Below are 17,691 nucleotides of genomic sequence, written 5' to 3'. Positions count from 1 at the left end.
AAAAAAAAACACAGTACAAAAAGGCTCGATGCTCCCCTTTGTTCATTGCAGCAGTATTTACAATAGCCAGAATCTGGAAGCAACCCAGGTGCCCAACAATAGATGAGTGGCTAAAGAAACTGTGATATATTTACATATTGAAATCCCATGTAGCCATTAGAAAAAATGAAATTGCTAGGTACAAAAGTTCTGGTAAGGTCAGAGCTAAGGAATGCCTTGTTAGAAAAACTCACCTGAAGCAAATAGTTTTAGTAAGCAAATTTCTCTAGGCAGTAAAACAATTATAGATTTACTAAGCTTGAGGGTGTCTTGTGACAAGGGGCACCTTGGAAACATCCTGACCTTTTGAGAAGGGAATGTTGACAGTTTATTGTACATTTTTCTGTGGTTTAATAACTCCTATTATCATGAATATTTTGCCAGCCCATATTTGCTTGTTAGCTAGTCTGTAACCTATTTAAGGTGCTTTTGCTCTTTTAATAAATGGAACCTTACCATTCTCTCTCTGTCTCTCTGTCTCTTTGTCTGTCTGTCTTGTGTTTATTGTTTGTCTTTGTTTTCTGTTCATTTGCACATTTCCCCCTGAGAAATACCCACGAGAAAAGTGTATCATGGGGCAGGACATGAAATAATGAATTTTGCTTATACATGGGTGAACATGGATAGTATTATGCTGAGCGAAATGAGTCAGAAGGAGATGGATAAACATACAATAATCTTACTCATCGCAGGGATATAAGGAAAATAAGAGACAGTGTGGGGATGATATCCAAGACAATAGAGAAAAAGATCAGGAGGACCATTCCATGTTAGGTAGCTTGCCACAAAGAGCGGAGAGTGCAGTTAGATTAAAGAAGACCTAATATATAAAGGACATTTATGACACCCCTTCATTTGAAGGAGTACAAATCACAATGTCACAGAAGGAGAGGGGAAAAGGGAGGGAGAGAGGGAGAGAGGTAGAGAGGAAGAGGGAAGGAGGGAGAAAGAGAGAATGAGAGAGGGAGAGGGAGAAGTAAAAGAAAGAAGAGAGAAGAGAGGAGAGAAGAGAGAAGAAAGAGAGGGAGAAGTGATAGAGAAGAGAGAGAAGAGACAGGGGAGAAAGAGGAGAGAAGAGAGAAGAAAGAGAGTGATAAAGGGAGGGAGAGGGATAAAATACCTGCTCCAGAGACAAGTGAGGGAGGCTGGGTGGGAGGGAAACTAGGGACTTTGGTGGCAGGAAATGGTGAAGGTTGTACATTGTAGGACTGTAACTCAATCATGAACAACTTTATCTGTAAAAAAATACTGTATTATGAATAACCTTTTGTTTTGTTTTTTGTTTTTTTGGTTTTTGGGTCACACCCGGCGGTGCTCAGGGGTTACTCCTGGCTGTCTGCTCAGAAATAGCTTAGCTCCTGGCAGGCACGGGAGACCATATGGGACACCGGGATTCGAACCAACCACCTTTGGTCCTGGATCAGCTGTTTGCAAGGCAAACACCACTGTGCTATCTCTCCGGGCCCTATGAATAACCTTTTAACCATGGTGTTTAAATAAAAATTATATTAAAAAATAAAATTGGATTGAAAGCATTGATTTAAGGGTTTATTCTAAAAATAATTTTAAAAATAATTTAAAAATAATTTTTAAAAAGGTAGAGGAGGGGACCAGAGTGAAAGCACAGTAGTAGGGTATTTTCCTTGCACACAGACACCCTCGGATAGACCCAGGTTCAATTCCTGGCATCTCATATGGTCTCCCGAGCCTGCCAGGAGCAATTTCTGAGTGCAGAGTCAGGAGTAAGTCCTGAGTGCCACCAGATGTGGCCCCAAAACAAACAAACAAACTAAAGGTAGAGGATGTTGGTCCATGATAATTTTGTGTCTATTAATTATAAGTAAACATTGAGTTGTATTTAACTTCAATTTTCCTATTTTATTTATTTATTTTTTTGTTTTGGGCCATACCCAGTGACACTCAGGGGTTACTCCTGACTATACACTCAGAAATTGCTCCTGGGTTGGGGGAACATATGGGAGGATTGAACCGAGGTCCGTCCTAGGCTAGCATAGGCAAGGCCTTACTGCTTGTGCCACTGCTCTGGCCCACATTTTTTTATTTTAAAAAATGTAATGTTATTAAAAATTAATTCTTATTATTTTGACATACATTATTTTCCCTTGATAAATTCCTAAATAATCCAAGCAAGTTAATAGTTCTCCTTTCACAAGTGCTGGGGTTGAGGGTGGGACTTGGTGTGCTACAGGCTTTTTGCCTTTTTTTTTGGTTTTTGGGTCACACCCGGCAGCGCTCAGGGGTTGCCTGCTCTACGATCAGAAATCACTCCTGGCAGGCTTGGGGAACCTTATGGGGTGCCGGGATTCGAACCACCGTCCTTCTGTATGCAAGGCAAACCCCTTACCTGCATGTTATCTCTTTGGCCCCCAGACTTTTTGCTTTGTTTTGGGGCATACCTGGCAAGATCAGGACTTACAACTATTTCTGCTCAGGAATCTCTCTAGCTAGCCTCAGGGGACCATATGAGGTGCTGGGGATTGAACCTAGGTCAGCTGGGGACAAGGCAAGCAACTTAGCTATTGGTCTCTGTGCTACAGTCTTCCTGACTTTTAAGCATTTTGTATAAGTGATTGGTGGTGAATTTATAGAAATAAGGAAAATGATTTTGTCATTGAAAACATGTTTCTAGGGCCCGGAGAGATAGCACAGCGGTGTTTGCCTTGCAAGCAGCCGATCCAGGACCAAAGGTGGTTGGTTCGAATCCCGGTGTCCCATATGATCCCCCGTGCCTGCCAGGACCTATTTCTGAGCAGACAACCAGGAGTAACCCCTGAGCAACGCCGGGTGTGGCCCAAAAATTAAAAAAAAATGTTTCTAATTTTTTATACATATATAAGAAAGCAATATATTCAGTAAGAACTCTTATAGTAAAAAAAAAAAAAAAAGAACTCTTATAGTTTCTTATGCTTTATTTCTCTCCACAGGACCAGACATATTATCAGTCATTCCAGGTTTCAGAATATGGTAAGATACCTTAAATTTATCTGAAAAATGTTTGATTACTTTCTATACAGATGAGAAAAATTTTCAAGAGTTGTTGTAAAGTAAAAATCCTTGTTAAGAGACTGAATTTTTCTTTGGTCTGTGAGGCTATAAAAACAACTATTTTTTAGAAACTATAAGGAAACACTTATATTTTGGTGGATAGCTTCATATAAAATGGTACTTATATTATATATTACATGTAATAATATATTATCATACTATAATGTGAATTATATTATATATAAAACTGACCAAAAAGGACTTTCTCACTTTGGAATTGCCTTTTGATCCACTTGTGTCACACAAGGAAAAGAATCATTATTCTATCATATCTTAGTTACATAGAACTCTTACCTCACAGCTTTTCCTTTCGAGTAGTGTGTAATATTAGATTGTTTGTAGATTTTCCTTTGATTGTCTCAAAGGAGAGCATAGATGGAGTCACACAAGAGTGGAGAGGACAGAATGTGGTTTAATAATGAATTTTAGAAGAAATTTTGGGGAGGGCTTGTTCTAGAAGCACACAGTAATATAGAAAATTTTAACATGTACTAAGTCCACACTGATGGTGAAGAGTGGAATACAAGTCTGATATTCCAGCACTCGGTTTCCCTTGCATTGAAAGAATGGCCCCAGTATGGCTGGCTGACTACTAGTCTCATAATTCTGGGTGAAAGGAAGTGCTTTTCATCTATGCTATGTATTTGAACTCTAATCAATCTGAGTTCCTATAATATCAAATATAAATACCTTTAGAGTTTTATTCTGCTCTTCAGTTTGTTGAACTGAAGATAATAGAAAAATAAGAGTAAAATATTTACATTTTATTTCCTAGTATTGCCAAAATTTGAAGTCACTTTGCAGACTCCATTATATTGTTCATTGAATTCTAAGCATTTACATGGCACCATCACAGCAAAGTAAGTATCAGTTTTCTTCTTTCTTTTTTTTCTTCTTTCTATGAGGTGCAGAAGAATAGCCAAGAGTGGTAGGGGTTACTCTTGGCTCGAGGATCATTCCTATGAAATACGGTGCTGGGGACTGAATTTGGGCTTCCTATATGTGAATCATGCACTCCAGCCTGTAAAATAAAACTCCACAATTTGTGAGATCACCCTATGAACTGTATTTTTAATCCCAGGTGGACATTTTTGAAGAAGGGTAGCAACAAAGAAATAAGCCAAGCTAGTCAGTAGAGAGTAATGGAGTTGGTGGCTTCTTGTGGTGTTTGCCCACACCAAATGTCAGAACTCCTTTTTTCTTTATTAAAACAATTCTCAATATCCCAGGAGGGGAAAAGTCAAGAGTAATCCAGGTGGGCTTTTACAAATTAAAAGAGAAGGAAAACTTACAAGGAAGTTGGGGAAACACCTTTGTTTTGGGTTAATAGCTGGGTGTTATCTTACACCAGCCCTTTGAGCTGGCTCTCAGGAGCTCGTTTTTCTCTTTATGACTATGAACTGCTATGAAATTATGTGACAAGTAACTCATTGTAATCCTTAGAATACTAGCACAATGTTATGCTTATTGAACTGTTTAGTGGATAGGAAATAAAATATCTGTAGTAAATAAGTGTGGAGTATGTTTGTATAGTGTCTTTCTTTGCTTATAAGAAGGTTCGTTGGTACATTATTTTCAATAGTCTAATGTCTTTCCAGAATGAATCAAAGGGTCTATATTACAGACTAGTAAAATAGTGTTCAATTAATAAAATAGTTGTATCAGTATTTAGTTCTCATGCAGTTGACGTGAATCAAGGCAGTTAATTTTATCTTAAATCTAATTTCTCTTTCAATTCAGTTGCTTTACTGCAGGTTTTCCTTTTTTTTTTTCATTCCATGAGTACAAGGATGGTTTAATATGCATAAATCAATCACCATAATACACCATATCCACAAAAAGAAAAATAAAAGCCATATGATCATATCAACAGATACAGAGAAAGCATTCAATAAGGTCCAATACCCATTCTTGATAAAAACAATCATCAAGATGGGAATGGAAGGAACTTTTCTCAATATAGTCAAGGCTATCTACCACAAGCCAATGGCAAATAGTATTCTTTTTTTTAATATAATTTTTATTTTGATCATAGTGGCTTACATATTGTTGACAATAATATTTTAGGTACATATTTACATAAAATCAGGGGGGATTTCCATCACCAATTTGTCCTCCCTACACCTCCGATTTTGTCCTACCTCCCATATGCTCTTCCCTCACCCCCAGAGCTGCCAGAATATGTGGTCCCCTCTGTACCTAGCCTACTACTTAGTAGTCTTGCACCTGTTTGGTCTTGGTGCCTCCCTTATTTCCCCCTCTAACTGGGGGGCAGGACTAGCTAGTTCAAGTTGCGTGGTTTTGTTTGAAGAAGAGAAAAGTAATAAACTGGGGTAAAAGTCTAATACGCAGAAAATAAGCGGAATTCTTCTAGAGGCTCTCATCATCGGTTTGAGAGACGAAGGAGAAAAAGGTGAAACACTCCACCAGTACAAAAAGAAGTGTTAAATATCCAGTGAGGACTCCAACAATAAGGATAAGCACCACAACATAAAAAAAAAAAAAAAAAAAAACCGCCACGGTCTTGAGATAAGAAACATGGCAGAGCACATAAAGAAAGAAAAGAAAAGGAAAAAAATAAGTGTAAATGGGGGCAACAGCTTCAATAACCACACCAAAACAAAGAAATCAACCAAAAATAGATAGGTAAATAAAAATAATAATAATAGGGGCTCGACTGTGAAAAATTGTGAGTGCTGCCTGTGTGTGTCTGTCTACTATCCTGTTGTGTGAACCTCTTGGGAGTGGGCCGAAAAGAGGCTCCAGAAAACTTGCTCTCCCAGAGGCCAATTCTGGGCAGAATGCCAAGGAACTGCTCCATAATGTGAAAACCAGCTATGCTTTGCAGAAGCCAGGTCCCCTGTTTGTGACATCAGGCTGGGAAAATCCACGAAACTACGCCTGTCCAGTGGGGCCTGACTGTGAAAAATTGTGAGTGCTGCCTGTGTGTGTCTGTCTACTATCCTGTTGCGTGAACCTCTTGGGAGTGGGCCAAAAAGAGGCTCCAGAAGAGCACTTTGGCTCAGCTTCGCTACGCGGCCCTGCGCTCTTTCTAAGAAAAGAACACCATCACAACAAGAAGAAAAAAATCACACTAAGAATTGTGCTGGATAGGGCCGGGCGGTGGCGCTGGAGCTAAGGTGCCTGCCTTGCCTGCGCACGGACCGCGGTTCGATCCCCCGGCGTCCCATATGGTCCCCCAAGAAGCCAGGAGCAACTTCTGAGCGCATAGCCAGGAGTAACCCCTGAGCGTCACAGGGTGTGGCCCAAAAACCAAAAAAAAAAAAAAAAAAAAAGAATTGTGCTGGATCACTGAAGCCCAGCATTTCTCTCCGGACTGTCTTCTCTGCTGCATGCTCCGGCCTAAGATTTGATCCTGTATGAGGCTTCATCCACAGAGGACTCCCCTCCCTTGGAGGCAAGTCGACCCATCCAGAAAGGGTGGAGCCAGAGGAGAGTGGTGCCTGCATCATATAGCCAATGAATTCCACCACAACACGTAGAAAAACCCAGAATACAAGTGTGACAATGGGGAAACAACGCAGGCCAGCATTAGACATAGAGAATGAAGATGACAATTCTGATGACTAGATAATGACCAACCAACTAATCAACCTCTCAGATAAGGACTTTAGGCTAGCAATATGGAAGATGCTCAACGAATTCAAAGAATCCATGGATCGATTTGAACAGAACACTAATAAGAACCAAGAAAATATGAAGACAGAAATCACAAAACTCCAAACTGAAAGAACATGTCATATAACAGGCTTGAAAAACTCAGTAAATGAAGTGAATGACAAAATGGATAGGCTCTGGGACAGGGTATCAGAAGCTGAGAATAGACTTGGTGCTGTGGAAGATGAGATAAATAATAATTCCATACAGCAGGAGAGATTGGAAAAATAACTTAAAGCAAATGAACAGACAATGGAAAAATTAGTCAAAGAATGGGAACAGATGAAAATAGAAGTCTATGATATGCTCAACAGAAACAACTTAAGAATCATTGGAGTCCCAGAGACCCAGGAAGAAAATTTCCAGGAAGAATCAATGGTCAAGAACATCATTAAAGAGAAACTTCCAGAGCTAAAGAACATCTGTGATCAAATCCTGCATGCTCGAAGAGTACCAACCAAAAGAGACCCCAGAAAAAATACCCCAAGATACATTCTAGTCACAATGACGAATCCCACAGATAGAGACAGAATTCTGAAAACAGCAAGATCAAAAGGGGAAATTACGTTCAAGCAAGCATCCTTGAGATCTATAGCAGACCTGTCACCAGAAACACTCAATTCCAGAAAGCAGTGGTGGGATATTGTGACAAGACTGAATGAAATGAATGCTTTACCTAGAATACTGTACCCTGCAAAGCTCACTTTCCGGTTTGACAGAAGAATACATGATTTCACAGACAAAAAACAGCTCAGAAACTTTACAGACTCAAAACTAGTCTTAAGAGAAAAACTGAAAGACCTAATTTAAGACAAGACTAACCAAAAGACACACCAAATTTTGATATAAAGATGGCATTAAATCCCAGGACAATTCATTCTCTCAACGTCAATGGACTAAATGCACCAGTTAAGAGACACAGAGTGGCTAAATGGATCAAAAAACTCAATCCAACCTTCTGCTGCCTACAAGAAATGCACCTGAATAGTCAGAACAAACATAGACTCAAAATAAAAGGCTGGAGAAAAATTATCCAAGCAAACAACACCCATAAAAAAGCTGGAGTGGCCATAATAATATCAGATAATGCAAACTTTATACTCAGGAAGGTTGTAAGGGGCAAAGATGGACATTTTATATTAATCAAGGGGTATGCAGAGAAGGAAGAAATAACTCTCCTAAACATATATGCACTGAATGAGGGGCCAGCAAAATATTTAATACAACTGTTGTCAAATCTGAAAAATAATATCTATAACAATACAATAATTGTGGGGGACCTCAACACGGCTTTGTCAACACAAAATAGGTCAACCAGACTGAAACCCAACAAGAATATACTAGACCTGAGGAGAGAAATGGAAGAAAGAGGCCTAGTGGATATATATAGGACACTCAATCCCCAGAAACCTGGATACACATTCTTCTCCAATGTACATGGGACATTCTCCAGGATAGACTACATGCTGGCACATAAAACCTCCATAATATCAAGCGGATAGAAATTTTGCAGACTACCTTTGCTGGCCACAAGGCTCTGAAATTATTTGTGAATTCCAAAGGGACTCAGAAGAAAAACTGTAACACCTGGAAGTTAAACAGCCTCGTACTGAATAACCAGTGAGTCTGCGATGAAATCATGGAGGAAGTCAAAAGGTTCCTGGAAACAAATGACAATAAAGACACAAACTATCACAACTTATGGGACACAGCAAAAGCAGTACTGAGAGGAAAATATATAGCTTTGCAAGCACACATCAGGAAGGAAGAAGGAGCTTACCTGTGTAGCTTAATGACACAGCTAATAGAACTAGACAGTTCTCAACAAAAGGACCCATATATAAGGAGACAGAAGGAAATAACAAAGCTGAGAGCAGATATCAACGAAGTGGAAACCCAAAAAACAATAGAAAGATCAACAAAAGCAGAAGTTGGTTCTTTGAAAAAATAAACAAGATTGATAGACCACTGGCAAACCTAACAAAGAAAGAGAGAGAGAGAAACTTGATAACTCGTATTAGGAATGAAAAAGGAGAGATCACTACTGATATGACAGAGATTCAAAGGGTAATCAGAAACTACTTTGAGAAACTCTACGCCACTAAAAATGAGAACCTGGAAGAAATGGATAAATTCTTGAACTCTTATAATCTTCCACGGTTGAAGGAAGAGGATGTAGCATATCTAAACACACCCATCACCATTGATGAAATTAAAACGGTAATCAAATATCTGCCCCCCCCCAAAAAAAATAAGCCCAGGCCCAGATGGATTCACTAATGAATTCTTTCAAACTTTCCAAGAGGAACTACTACCAATCCTGGCAATACTCTTTCATGAAATTGAACAAACGGAAACACTTCCAAATAGCTTTTATGAAGCCAACATCACCTTGATACCTAAACCAGACAGAGATGCTACGAAAAAAGAAAATTACAGACCATTATCGCTGATGAATGCAGATGCAAAAATCCTCAACAAAATCCTGGCAAATAGGATTCAATGCCTCATTAAGAAGATCATCCACTACGATCGGGTAGGTTTTATCCCAGGAATGCAAGGATGGTTTAACATCCGTAAATCTATCAACATAATACACAACATCAACAACACGAAAAATAAAAACCACATGATCATATCAATAGATGCAGAGAAAGCATTTGATAAGGTCCAACACCCATTCTTGATCAACACTCTCAGCAAGATGGGAATGGAAGGAACCTTTCTCAATATAGTTAAGGCCATCTACCACAAGCCAGTGGCAAATATTATCCTCAATGGAGAAAAACTAAAAGCCTTCCCTCTAAATTCTGGCACAAGACAAGGCTGTCCTCCCTCACCACTCCTATTCAACATAGCACTGGAAGTACTTGCTATAGCGATTAGGCAAGAAAAAGATATCAAGGGAATCCAGATAGGAAAGGAAGAAGTCAAGGTCTCTGTTTGCAGATGACATGATACTCTACTTAGAAAACCCTGAAGACTCTACCAAAAAGTTTCTAGAAACAATAGACTCATATAGCAAGGTGGCAGGCTACAAAATTAACACACAAAAATCAAAGGCCTTTCTATACACCAATAGTAATAAGGAAGAAATGGACATTAAGAAAACAACCCCATTCACAATAGTGCCACACAAACTCAAATATCTTGGAATCAACTTGACTAAAAATGTGAAGGACCTATACAAAGAAAACTATAAAATTTGCTCCAAAAAATAAGAGAGGAAACGCGGAAATGGAAACACATCACCTGCTCATGGATTGGCAGGATTAACATCATCAAAATGGCAATACTCCCAAAGGCATTATACAGATTTAATGTGATCCCTCTAAAGATACCCATGACATTCTTCAAAGAAGTGGATCAGGCACTTTTGAAATTCTTTTGGAACAATAAACACCCTAGAATAGCTAAAGCAATCATTGGGAAAAAGAATATGGGAGGAATTACTTTTCCCAACTTTAAACTTTACTACAAAGCAATAGTTATCAAAATAGCATGGTATTGGAATAAGGACAGGCCCTCAGATCAGTGGAATAGGCTTCAATACTCAGAAAGTGTTCTCCAGACATACAATCACCTAATTTTTGATAAAGGAGCAGGAAATACTAAATGGAGCAGGGAAAGCCTCTTCAACATGTGGTGTTGGCACAAACGGCTAGCCACTTGCAAAAAATTGAACTTAGACCCCCAGCTAACATCATGTACGAAGGTAAAATCCAAATGGATTAAAGACCTCGATATCAGACACAAAACCATAAGATATATAAAACAACACATAGGCAAAATACTCCAGGACATTGAGACTACAGGCATATTCAAGGAGGAAACTGTACTCTCCAAGCAAGTAAAAGCAGAGATTAACAGATGGGAATATATTAAGCTGAGAAGCTTCTGCACCTCAAAGGAAATAGTTCCCAGGATACAAGAGCCCCCCACTGAGTGGGAGAAACTCTTCACCCAATACCCATCAGATAAGGGGCTAATCTCCAAAATATACAAGGCACTGACAGAACTTTACAAGAAAAAAACATCTAATCCCATCCACAAATGGGGAGAAGAAATGAACAGACACTTTGACAAAGAAGAAATACAAATGGCCAAAAGACACATGAAAAAATGCTCCACATCACTAATCATCAGGGAGATGCAAATCAAAGCAACTATGAGATACCACCTCACACCACAGAGAATGGCACACATCACAAAGAATGAGAATAAACAGTGTTGGCGGGGATGTGGAGAGAAAGGAACTCTTATCCACTGCTGGTGGGAATGCCGTCTAGTTCAACCTTTATGAAAAGCGATATGGAGATTCCTCCATAAACTGGAAATCGAGCTTCCATACGATCCAGCTATACCACTGTTAGGAATATACCCTAGGAACACAAAAATACAATACAAAAATCCCTTCCTTACACCTATATTCATTGCAGCACTATTTACCATAGCAAGACTCTGGAAACAACCAAGATGCCCTTCAACAGACGAATGGCTAAAGAAACATTATGCATCTGTCAGGAGAGATGAAGTCATGAAATTTTCTTATACATGGATGTACACGGAATCTATTATGCTGAGTGATATAAGTCAGAGAGAGGGAGAGAGAGAGAAAAACGCAGAATGGTCTCACTCTTCTATGGGTTTTAAGGAAAATGAAAGACATTCTTGCAATAATAATTTTCAGACACAAACGAGAAAAGAGCTGGACGTTCCAGCTCACCTCAGGAAGCTCACTACAAAGAGTGATGAGTTTAGTTAGAGAAATAACTACATTTTGAACTGTCGTAAGAATGAGAATTTATGAGGGAAACAGAAAGCCTGTTTAGAGTACAGGTAGGGGTCGGGTGGGGAGGAGGGAGATTTGGGACATTGGTGATGGGAATGTTGCTCTGGTAATGGGTGGTGTTCTTTACATGACTGAAACCCAAACACAATCAAGGTGTTTAAATAAAATAAAAATTAAAAAATAATAATGATATTTGAAGATCAAAAATAATATAAAAAAACACAATATTTTGTGCTTTTTTGCTTTTTTTTCCCCTCCTGTCCTGGCACAGTAAATACTGGGGTCATTCGAAAAGGAATTCTCTTGGTTTAAGAGATATGGGGTTTCTCGCCCTTGGAGTTTATTGTCATGGGATCAACTATAGACTCTGTTCAGGATCCTTTACTCTCCTGGTGGTGCTTTTGTGTTGTTTGGAAGACTTCTATTCCATCCTAGGTGATACAATCGGACCTCTGTATCTATATATCTCAGTATCTGTACAGTTCCAGGGTTGGGACTTATGATGAAGTCAGTCTTTGTAGTTCTAGAAGTTCCATTCCCTCAGTGTCATTTTAATTCATCTTCTGTGGTTGTTGGTCTTGGTCCTTGCACTAAATCTAGGATGGCACCTAGGATAGCGTCTTTCTTTGTGTTTACAGAAGCCCCATTCTGTTACAATAGTCTCTGCTGGACCTTTGGAACCTGGGGATCATGGTTGTTGCGCAGGTCGTAGTTCAAACCCTAGACTAGGACTTTTTTTATTGGTCCCAAGATATATCACAGTCTGGTCATGGTTCTAGCAGCCAGTCATCTGTAAATCGCGATCTTGGCTTTTGGCCCTACCAATGAATGACAAGTCTTCTGATTTTGTCTTATCATTAGCTGGTAAGGTAGAGTAACCTGCTTTTAGGTCAAGTTGTTTCCATTTTCCTCGATGTCAGGATATCGCATTAGAGCTGGCACTTGTTGGTGTTCTAGCAGTATTAAGGCTGTCCCCAGATGGATTTGTTTCCTCAGCTGTTGTGAAGAACTGTGCCATTTCTATGTCTGGGATCAGGGTTCAAGGCTACAGATATGTTCATAGTTGAGTTTATTCATCGAATTTACACTACCCTTCAGCAGTATTACCTGTCTGTCACCAATATTACCCATTTCCCTCCTCTTCCATACCCTGCCTATCTTCAAGACAGGCATTGAATTTCTCTCTCTCTCTCACTATCATTGTCATTGTAGCTATTAGTGCAGTTTATCTTCTTTACTGTGCTCATCGCTCTTTATGATAAGCATATGTCATGACCTGGTCCTTCTGGCCCAAATCTCTATTGTTTCTGGATATTATTACCATACTGTCATTATTTTTCTTAAATCCCACAGAAGTGTGAGATTGTTTTGTGTATATTTCTCTCTCCCTCTCACTCATTTCACTCAGCATAATAGTTCATGTATGTCCACGCAAGTATAGGCAAAATTTGACTTCATTTTTCTTAACAGCTGCATAGAATTCTATTGTGTTGCTGTACCACATTTTCTTTAGCCACTCATTTGTTGTTGGGCAGGTGCATTGTTTTCATATTCTATTTTAACAGCACTGCAATACACACACATATATATTTTTGTTCCTAAGGTATATCCCTAGGAGTGGTATTGATTGATCATCTGAGAATTTAATTTCCAGGTTTTTTTTTGGTTTTGGGGCTACATCCAGTGGCACCGAGGAATTTACTCCCTGGCTATGCACTCAGAAATTGCTCCTGGCAGGTTTTGGAGGACCATATGGGAATGCTGGGTCCATCCTGGGTCCTACACACCATATCTTTGACCCCAGTTGTTTAGGTTTAAAGAAGCAGGATAGCAGCAAAGAACCTGGATCCATCCAGGTGGGCCACATGCAAAGTAAATGCTGAACTGCTGTGCCATCACTCCAGCCCAATTTCCAGCTTTTTGAGGAATATCCATATTGTTTTCCTTAAAACCTGGACTAGACAGCATTCTCATCAGCAGTGAATGACAGTTGCTTTCTCCCTGCATCCATACCATTCTTGTTCTTTGTGATGTGTGCCATTCTCTGTGCCATGAGATGATACCTCATTGTTGTTTTGATTTGCATCTCCCTGATGATTAGTGATAGCGAGCATTTTTTTTTTATGTTTCTTTTGGCTATTTGTAGTTTTTCTTTGAGGAATTGTCTGTTCATTTATTCTCTCCATTTTTTGATGAGGTTATATTTTTTCTTGTTAAGTTCTATCAGTATTTTATATATCTTAGATATTAGCCCATAATATGATGGATATTGGTTGAATAGTTTCTCCTATTCCATGAATGGCCTTTATATCCTAATCACTGTTTCCTTTGAAGTGCAGAAGATTTTCAGTTTAATGTAGTCCCATTTGTTTATCTCTGCTTCCACTTGTTTGGCCAGTAGTGTTTCCTCCTTGATGATGTCTTTAATCTCAATGTCATCGAGTGTTTTGCCTATTTTTTTTCCTATATACCTGATAGCTCCAGGTTTGATATCAAGGTCTTTAATCCATTGTGATATGACCTTTATGCATAGTGTTAAAGAGAGGTTTGAGTTCCCTTTTTTTGTATGTGGCTGACCAGTTGTCCCAACACCACTTGTTGAAAAGACTTTCCTTGCTCCATTTTGCATTTCTTGCCCCTTTATTAATGATTATTTGATTGTATGTCTGGGGGTCATTTTTTGAATATTGAAGTCTATTATATTGATCTGCTGGTCTGTCTTTATTCCAATACCATGCTGTTTTTAATGATTATTGCTTTATAGTATAGTTTAAAGTTGGGGAAAGTGATGCCCCTCTTTTTATTTTTCTTTTTTTTAACTTTATTGATTGATTGACTGATTGGTTTTGGGTCACACCCAGAGGTGCTCAGGAGTTACTCCTGGCTCTGAACTAAGAAGTTGCCCCTGGCAGGCTGGGAGACCATATGGGATGGCAGGAATTGAACCAGGTCCCTCCTGGGTTGGCTGCATACAAGGCAAATGCCCTACCACTGTGCTATCTCTCTGGCCCCTTCTTGCCTAATTTCTATGGCAAGTACTTCTATTACTATGTGCCTAGAAGTGGTGAGAGGGAGCAGCCTTGTCTTGTGTCACATTTTAGAGGAAAGGCTTTCAATTTTTCTCCATTGAGTATAATATTTGCCATGGGCTTGTGGCAAATGGTTTTGACTATATTAGGAATAGTTCTTCCATTCCCATCTTGTTGAGAGTTTTTATCATGAATGGGTATTGAACCTTATCAAATGCTTTCTTTACATCAATTGCTACAGTTTTTATTTTTCTTTTGTTGATATGATGTAAACATTGATTGACTTGCATATGTTAAACCATCCTTTCATCTCTAGAATGAGTTCTATTCATGGCGTATGACCTTCTTGATAGTCATTGCATCCTGTTTGCTAAGATTTTTATTGAATTTCTTTGTATCTATGTTCATCAAGAATATTATTCTGTAGTTCACTTTTTTTTTTTTGTGGCATCTCTGACTGCTTTTGGTATCAGGGTGATGTTAGCTTCTTAAAAGCTACTTGGGAGTGTTTCTGTTTCTTCAGTTTCCTGTAAGAGTCTCAAAAGGATTGACAACAAGTTCTTTGGAAAGGTTTGAAAGAATTCATCAGTGAATTCATCTGGGCCTGTACTTTTGTTTTTGGAAGATTTTTGATTACCATTTTAATTTTGTCAATAGTGTGGTTCTGTTCAGATGTGCTAGATCATCTTGGTTCAACCTTGGGAGGTTATATGAATTCAAGAACTTATCTATTTCTTCCAAGTTTTGTTTTTTTGTGGCATAGAGTTTCTCAAAGCAGTCTATGATTGCCCTTTAATTTTTTATAGTATCTGTAGTAATCTCCCCTTTTGCTAGTGGTTTATCGATCTTGTTTATTTTTTTCAAAGAACCAACTCTTGATTTCATTGATATTTTTGATTGTTTTTTTTTTGGATTTCTAACTCATTAATTTCTGCTCTAAGCTTTATTATTTTCTCCTGTCTTTATTTTTGGTCTATTTTGTTGATCACTTTCCTTTTTGAAGCTATGCCATTAAGTTATTTATATAGATTCCTTCTTCCTTGACAGCCACCAGCTCTCAAAAGTACAGACTGTAATTGTTCTCAATAAACTTAAAATCTTGAGGCTAGAGTGATAGAACAGCAGGTAAAACATCTACATTTCTTTTTTTTTTAATTTTTATTTTGACCATATTGAGTTACATATATTTCACAGTAGTATTTTAGGTACATATTAACATTGAATCAGGGGAGACATCTACATTTCACACAGTCAGTTTTTGTTCTGATCCTCATGCCCTGCTAGGAGTAATTCTTGACATAGAGCACTGTTGGGCATGATCCCAAAGCAAAACAAATTCAAAGAAGTACTTTTGTAAGCTTTATTTTAGATGTGTCAATATCTGTTTTTGGTTTATAAAATCAAATTTGTTTCATAATTCAGATTGTAATAAGTGATAAAAGCTGGATCTCATCTTCCCGCTTTGTTGTCATAAGTCTCCTCCACTGGTGGGGCTGGAAGCAGTGACAGAAGTTGTACAGTGAATGTTATGGCAGAAGCTAACCACAGGCCAAGCTGTTCTGAGGCATTCCGCTTTTGATTTTTCCATCATTACTCTCCCGCCCTTCATCTGAACCATAGAGACATTCTGTCTGGGATTTAATAAAAATGTCCCCTTCCCTCTGCACTTTTGTAATGACCAAAATCAACATACTTTGCTGTGTATGCTGAGGTCACATATCTTATTATTTTTTTATTGTTTTGCTGGTGGACTTATGCCAGTGATGTGAGGGTGTTCAGGCCTAGGAGTGCTGGGGAGAGCCATCAGGAACAACTGGTGCTTCTCCATGGCATAGCTATGAGCATTGATCTTGGGGCATTGTGTGTAGAAGGCATCTACTCCAGATCTGTGAGTTATCACACTAGTTCTGTTATATATATTTTGAGTAGTAAGTCTCATTGTTATTTGAAGTTCTCAGATCTGTTGGTTCTGATAATGGTCCAGTCTGAGTCTTTCCCATCAAATTGTTTTTTCATTTTTTTCTGTGACCTAAGGATGCTGTCGGAGATTGTCCAGGGAGGGAGATTATTCCAGGGTGTGAAAATCTGTGAGAATACCAGGCATTACCCAAGCTCTTTGCTCAAAAGTTTGTACATAATCTTCCTGCAGCTTGGTTGTCCTGTGTTTCTCGGCTGCCAGCATGTTTCAGCCTCTTCTGGTTTTACTCAGACTAAGAATACATTGTACAACATTGCAACAATGTAAGGAATTCCTTGGACTAGCAAGATCTTTTATCAGTTCATAAATATTGATATGGGGTACATGCCGTAGAAAAGATGGACACAATGATGCTGCTGTTGATAATAGGGGTGATGATGAGGATTCTATATCTGTCATAATGGTTACATATCCTTCTAGAGACTAATATCCTTTCTTAGACTTAGAAAGTGACTCCAGTCAGTGAATACTATGCATTTTCCTCTCTCATTTGCATCTCAGCTTCCTCCATTTGATAACTTTGATGTTAGATTCTTTAGTTACATCTTCACACTATTTGAACATTCCTACCACTCAGAGTAAGTCTTCCTGACTTCACAACTCCTTCCAACTACGTTATTTATTTATTTTTATCTATTTCCAACTACTTCTACTACTCTATCTCTTACCTCTTTATAATTAAGTTAAGGTTGTATTTTACACTTCTCCACATTCCATTCATTCTTCATCTGCAGGAATCCTAAATATACCATTGAAACAACTTTCTCTATGGGTATAAGGACCTTCTTCCTGGTTAATTTTGATAATATACCTTTTAGGCTTTTAATGTAGTTGTGTACACACATAAAAAGTCATATTATGTTTTTTGTTTCATTGGCAGAAAACATCTGTGATGCTTATTTGATACAGTTTAATCCTAAGAAAGACCAATGCTCAAACACAATTTTTCAGCTGCCATTTTACAAGTCCCTGACTGGGATGGCCTATGGTTACTGTCTTCAGTCCTTACAGCTATTATTGGCTTGTGCTTTCAATATCACTATAGTGAACAATTCTGTTCCTGTCAGCCTCTTGTCCATACAAGAAGGTCAACTTTGCATCTCCTTGGG

General features: G+C 38.6%; 1 protein-coding gene across 1 annotated transcript in view; it reads left to right on the top strand.

The window, feature by feature from the left end:
* Positions 1-17,691, top strand: part of CD109 (CD109 molecule) — a 197,275-nt gene that overhangs the window by 57,913 nt on the left and 121,671 nt on the right. The window contains 2 exon segments of the mRNA XM_049776808.1: positions 2,985-3,024; positions 3,881-3,965. Coding sequence (XP_049632765.1) covers positions 2,985-3,024; positions 3,881-3,965 — 125 coding nt within the window.

The sequence above is a fragment of the Suncus etruscus genome, chromosome 7, assembly GCF_024139225.1.
Source record: "Suncus etruscus isolate mSunEtr1 chromosome 7, mSunEtr1.pri.cur, whole genome shotgun sequence".
NCBI lineage: Eukaryota > Metazoa > Chordata > Mammalia > Eulipotyphla > Soricidae > Suncus > Suncus etruscus.
The sequence above is the reverse complement of the archived record's forward strand: the minus strand, read 5'-3'. Positions and strand labels throughout refer to the sequence as shown.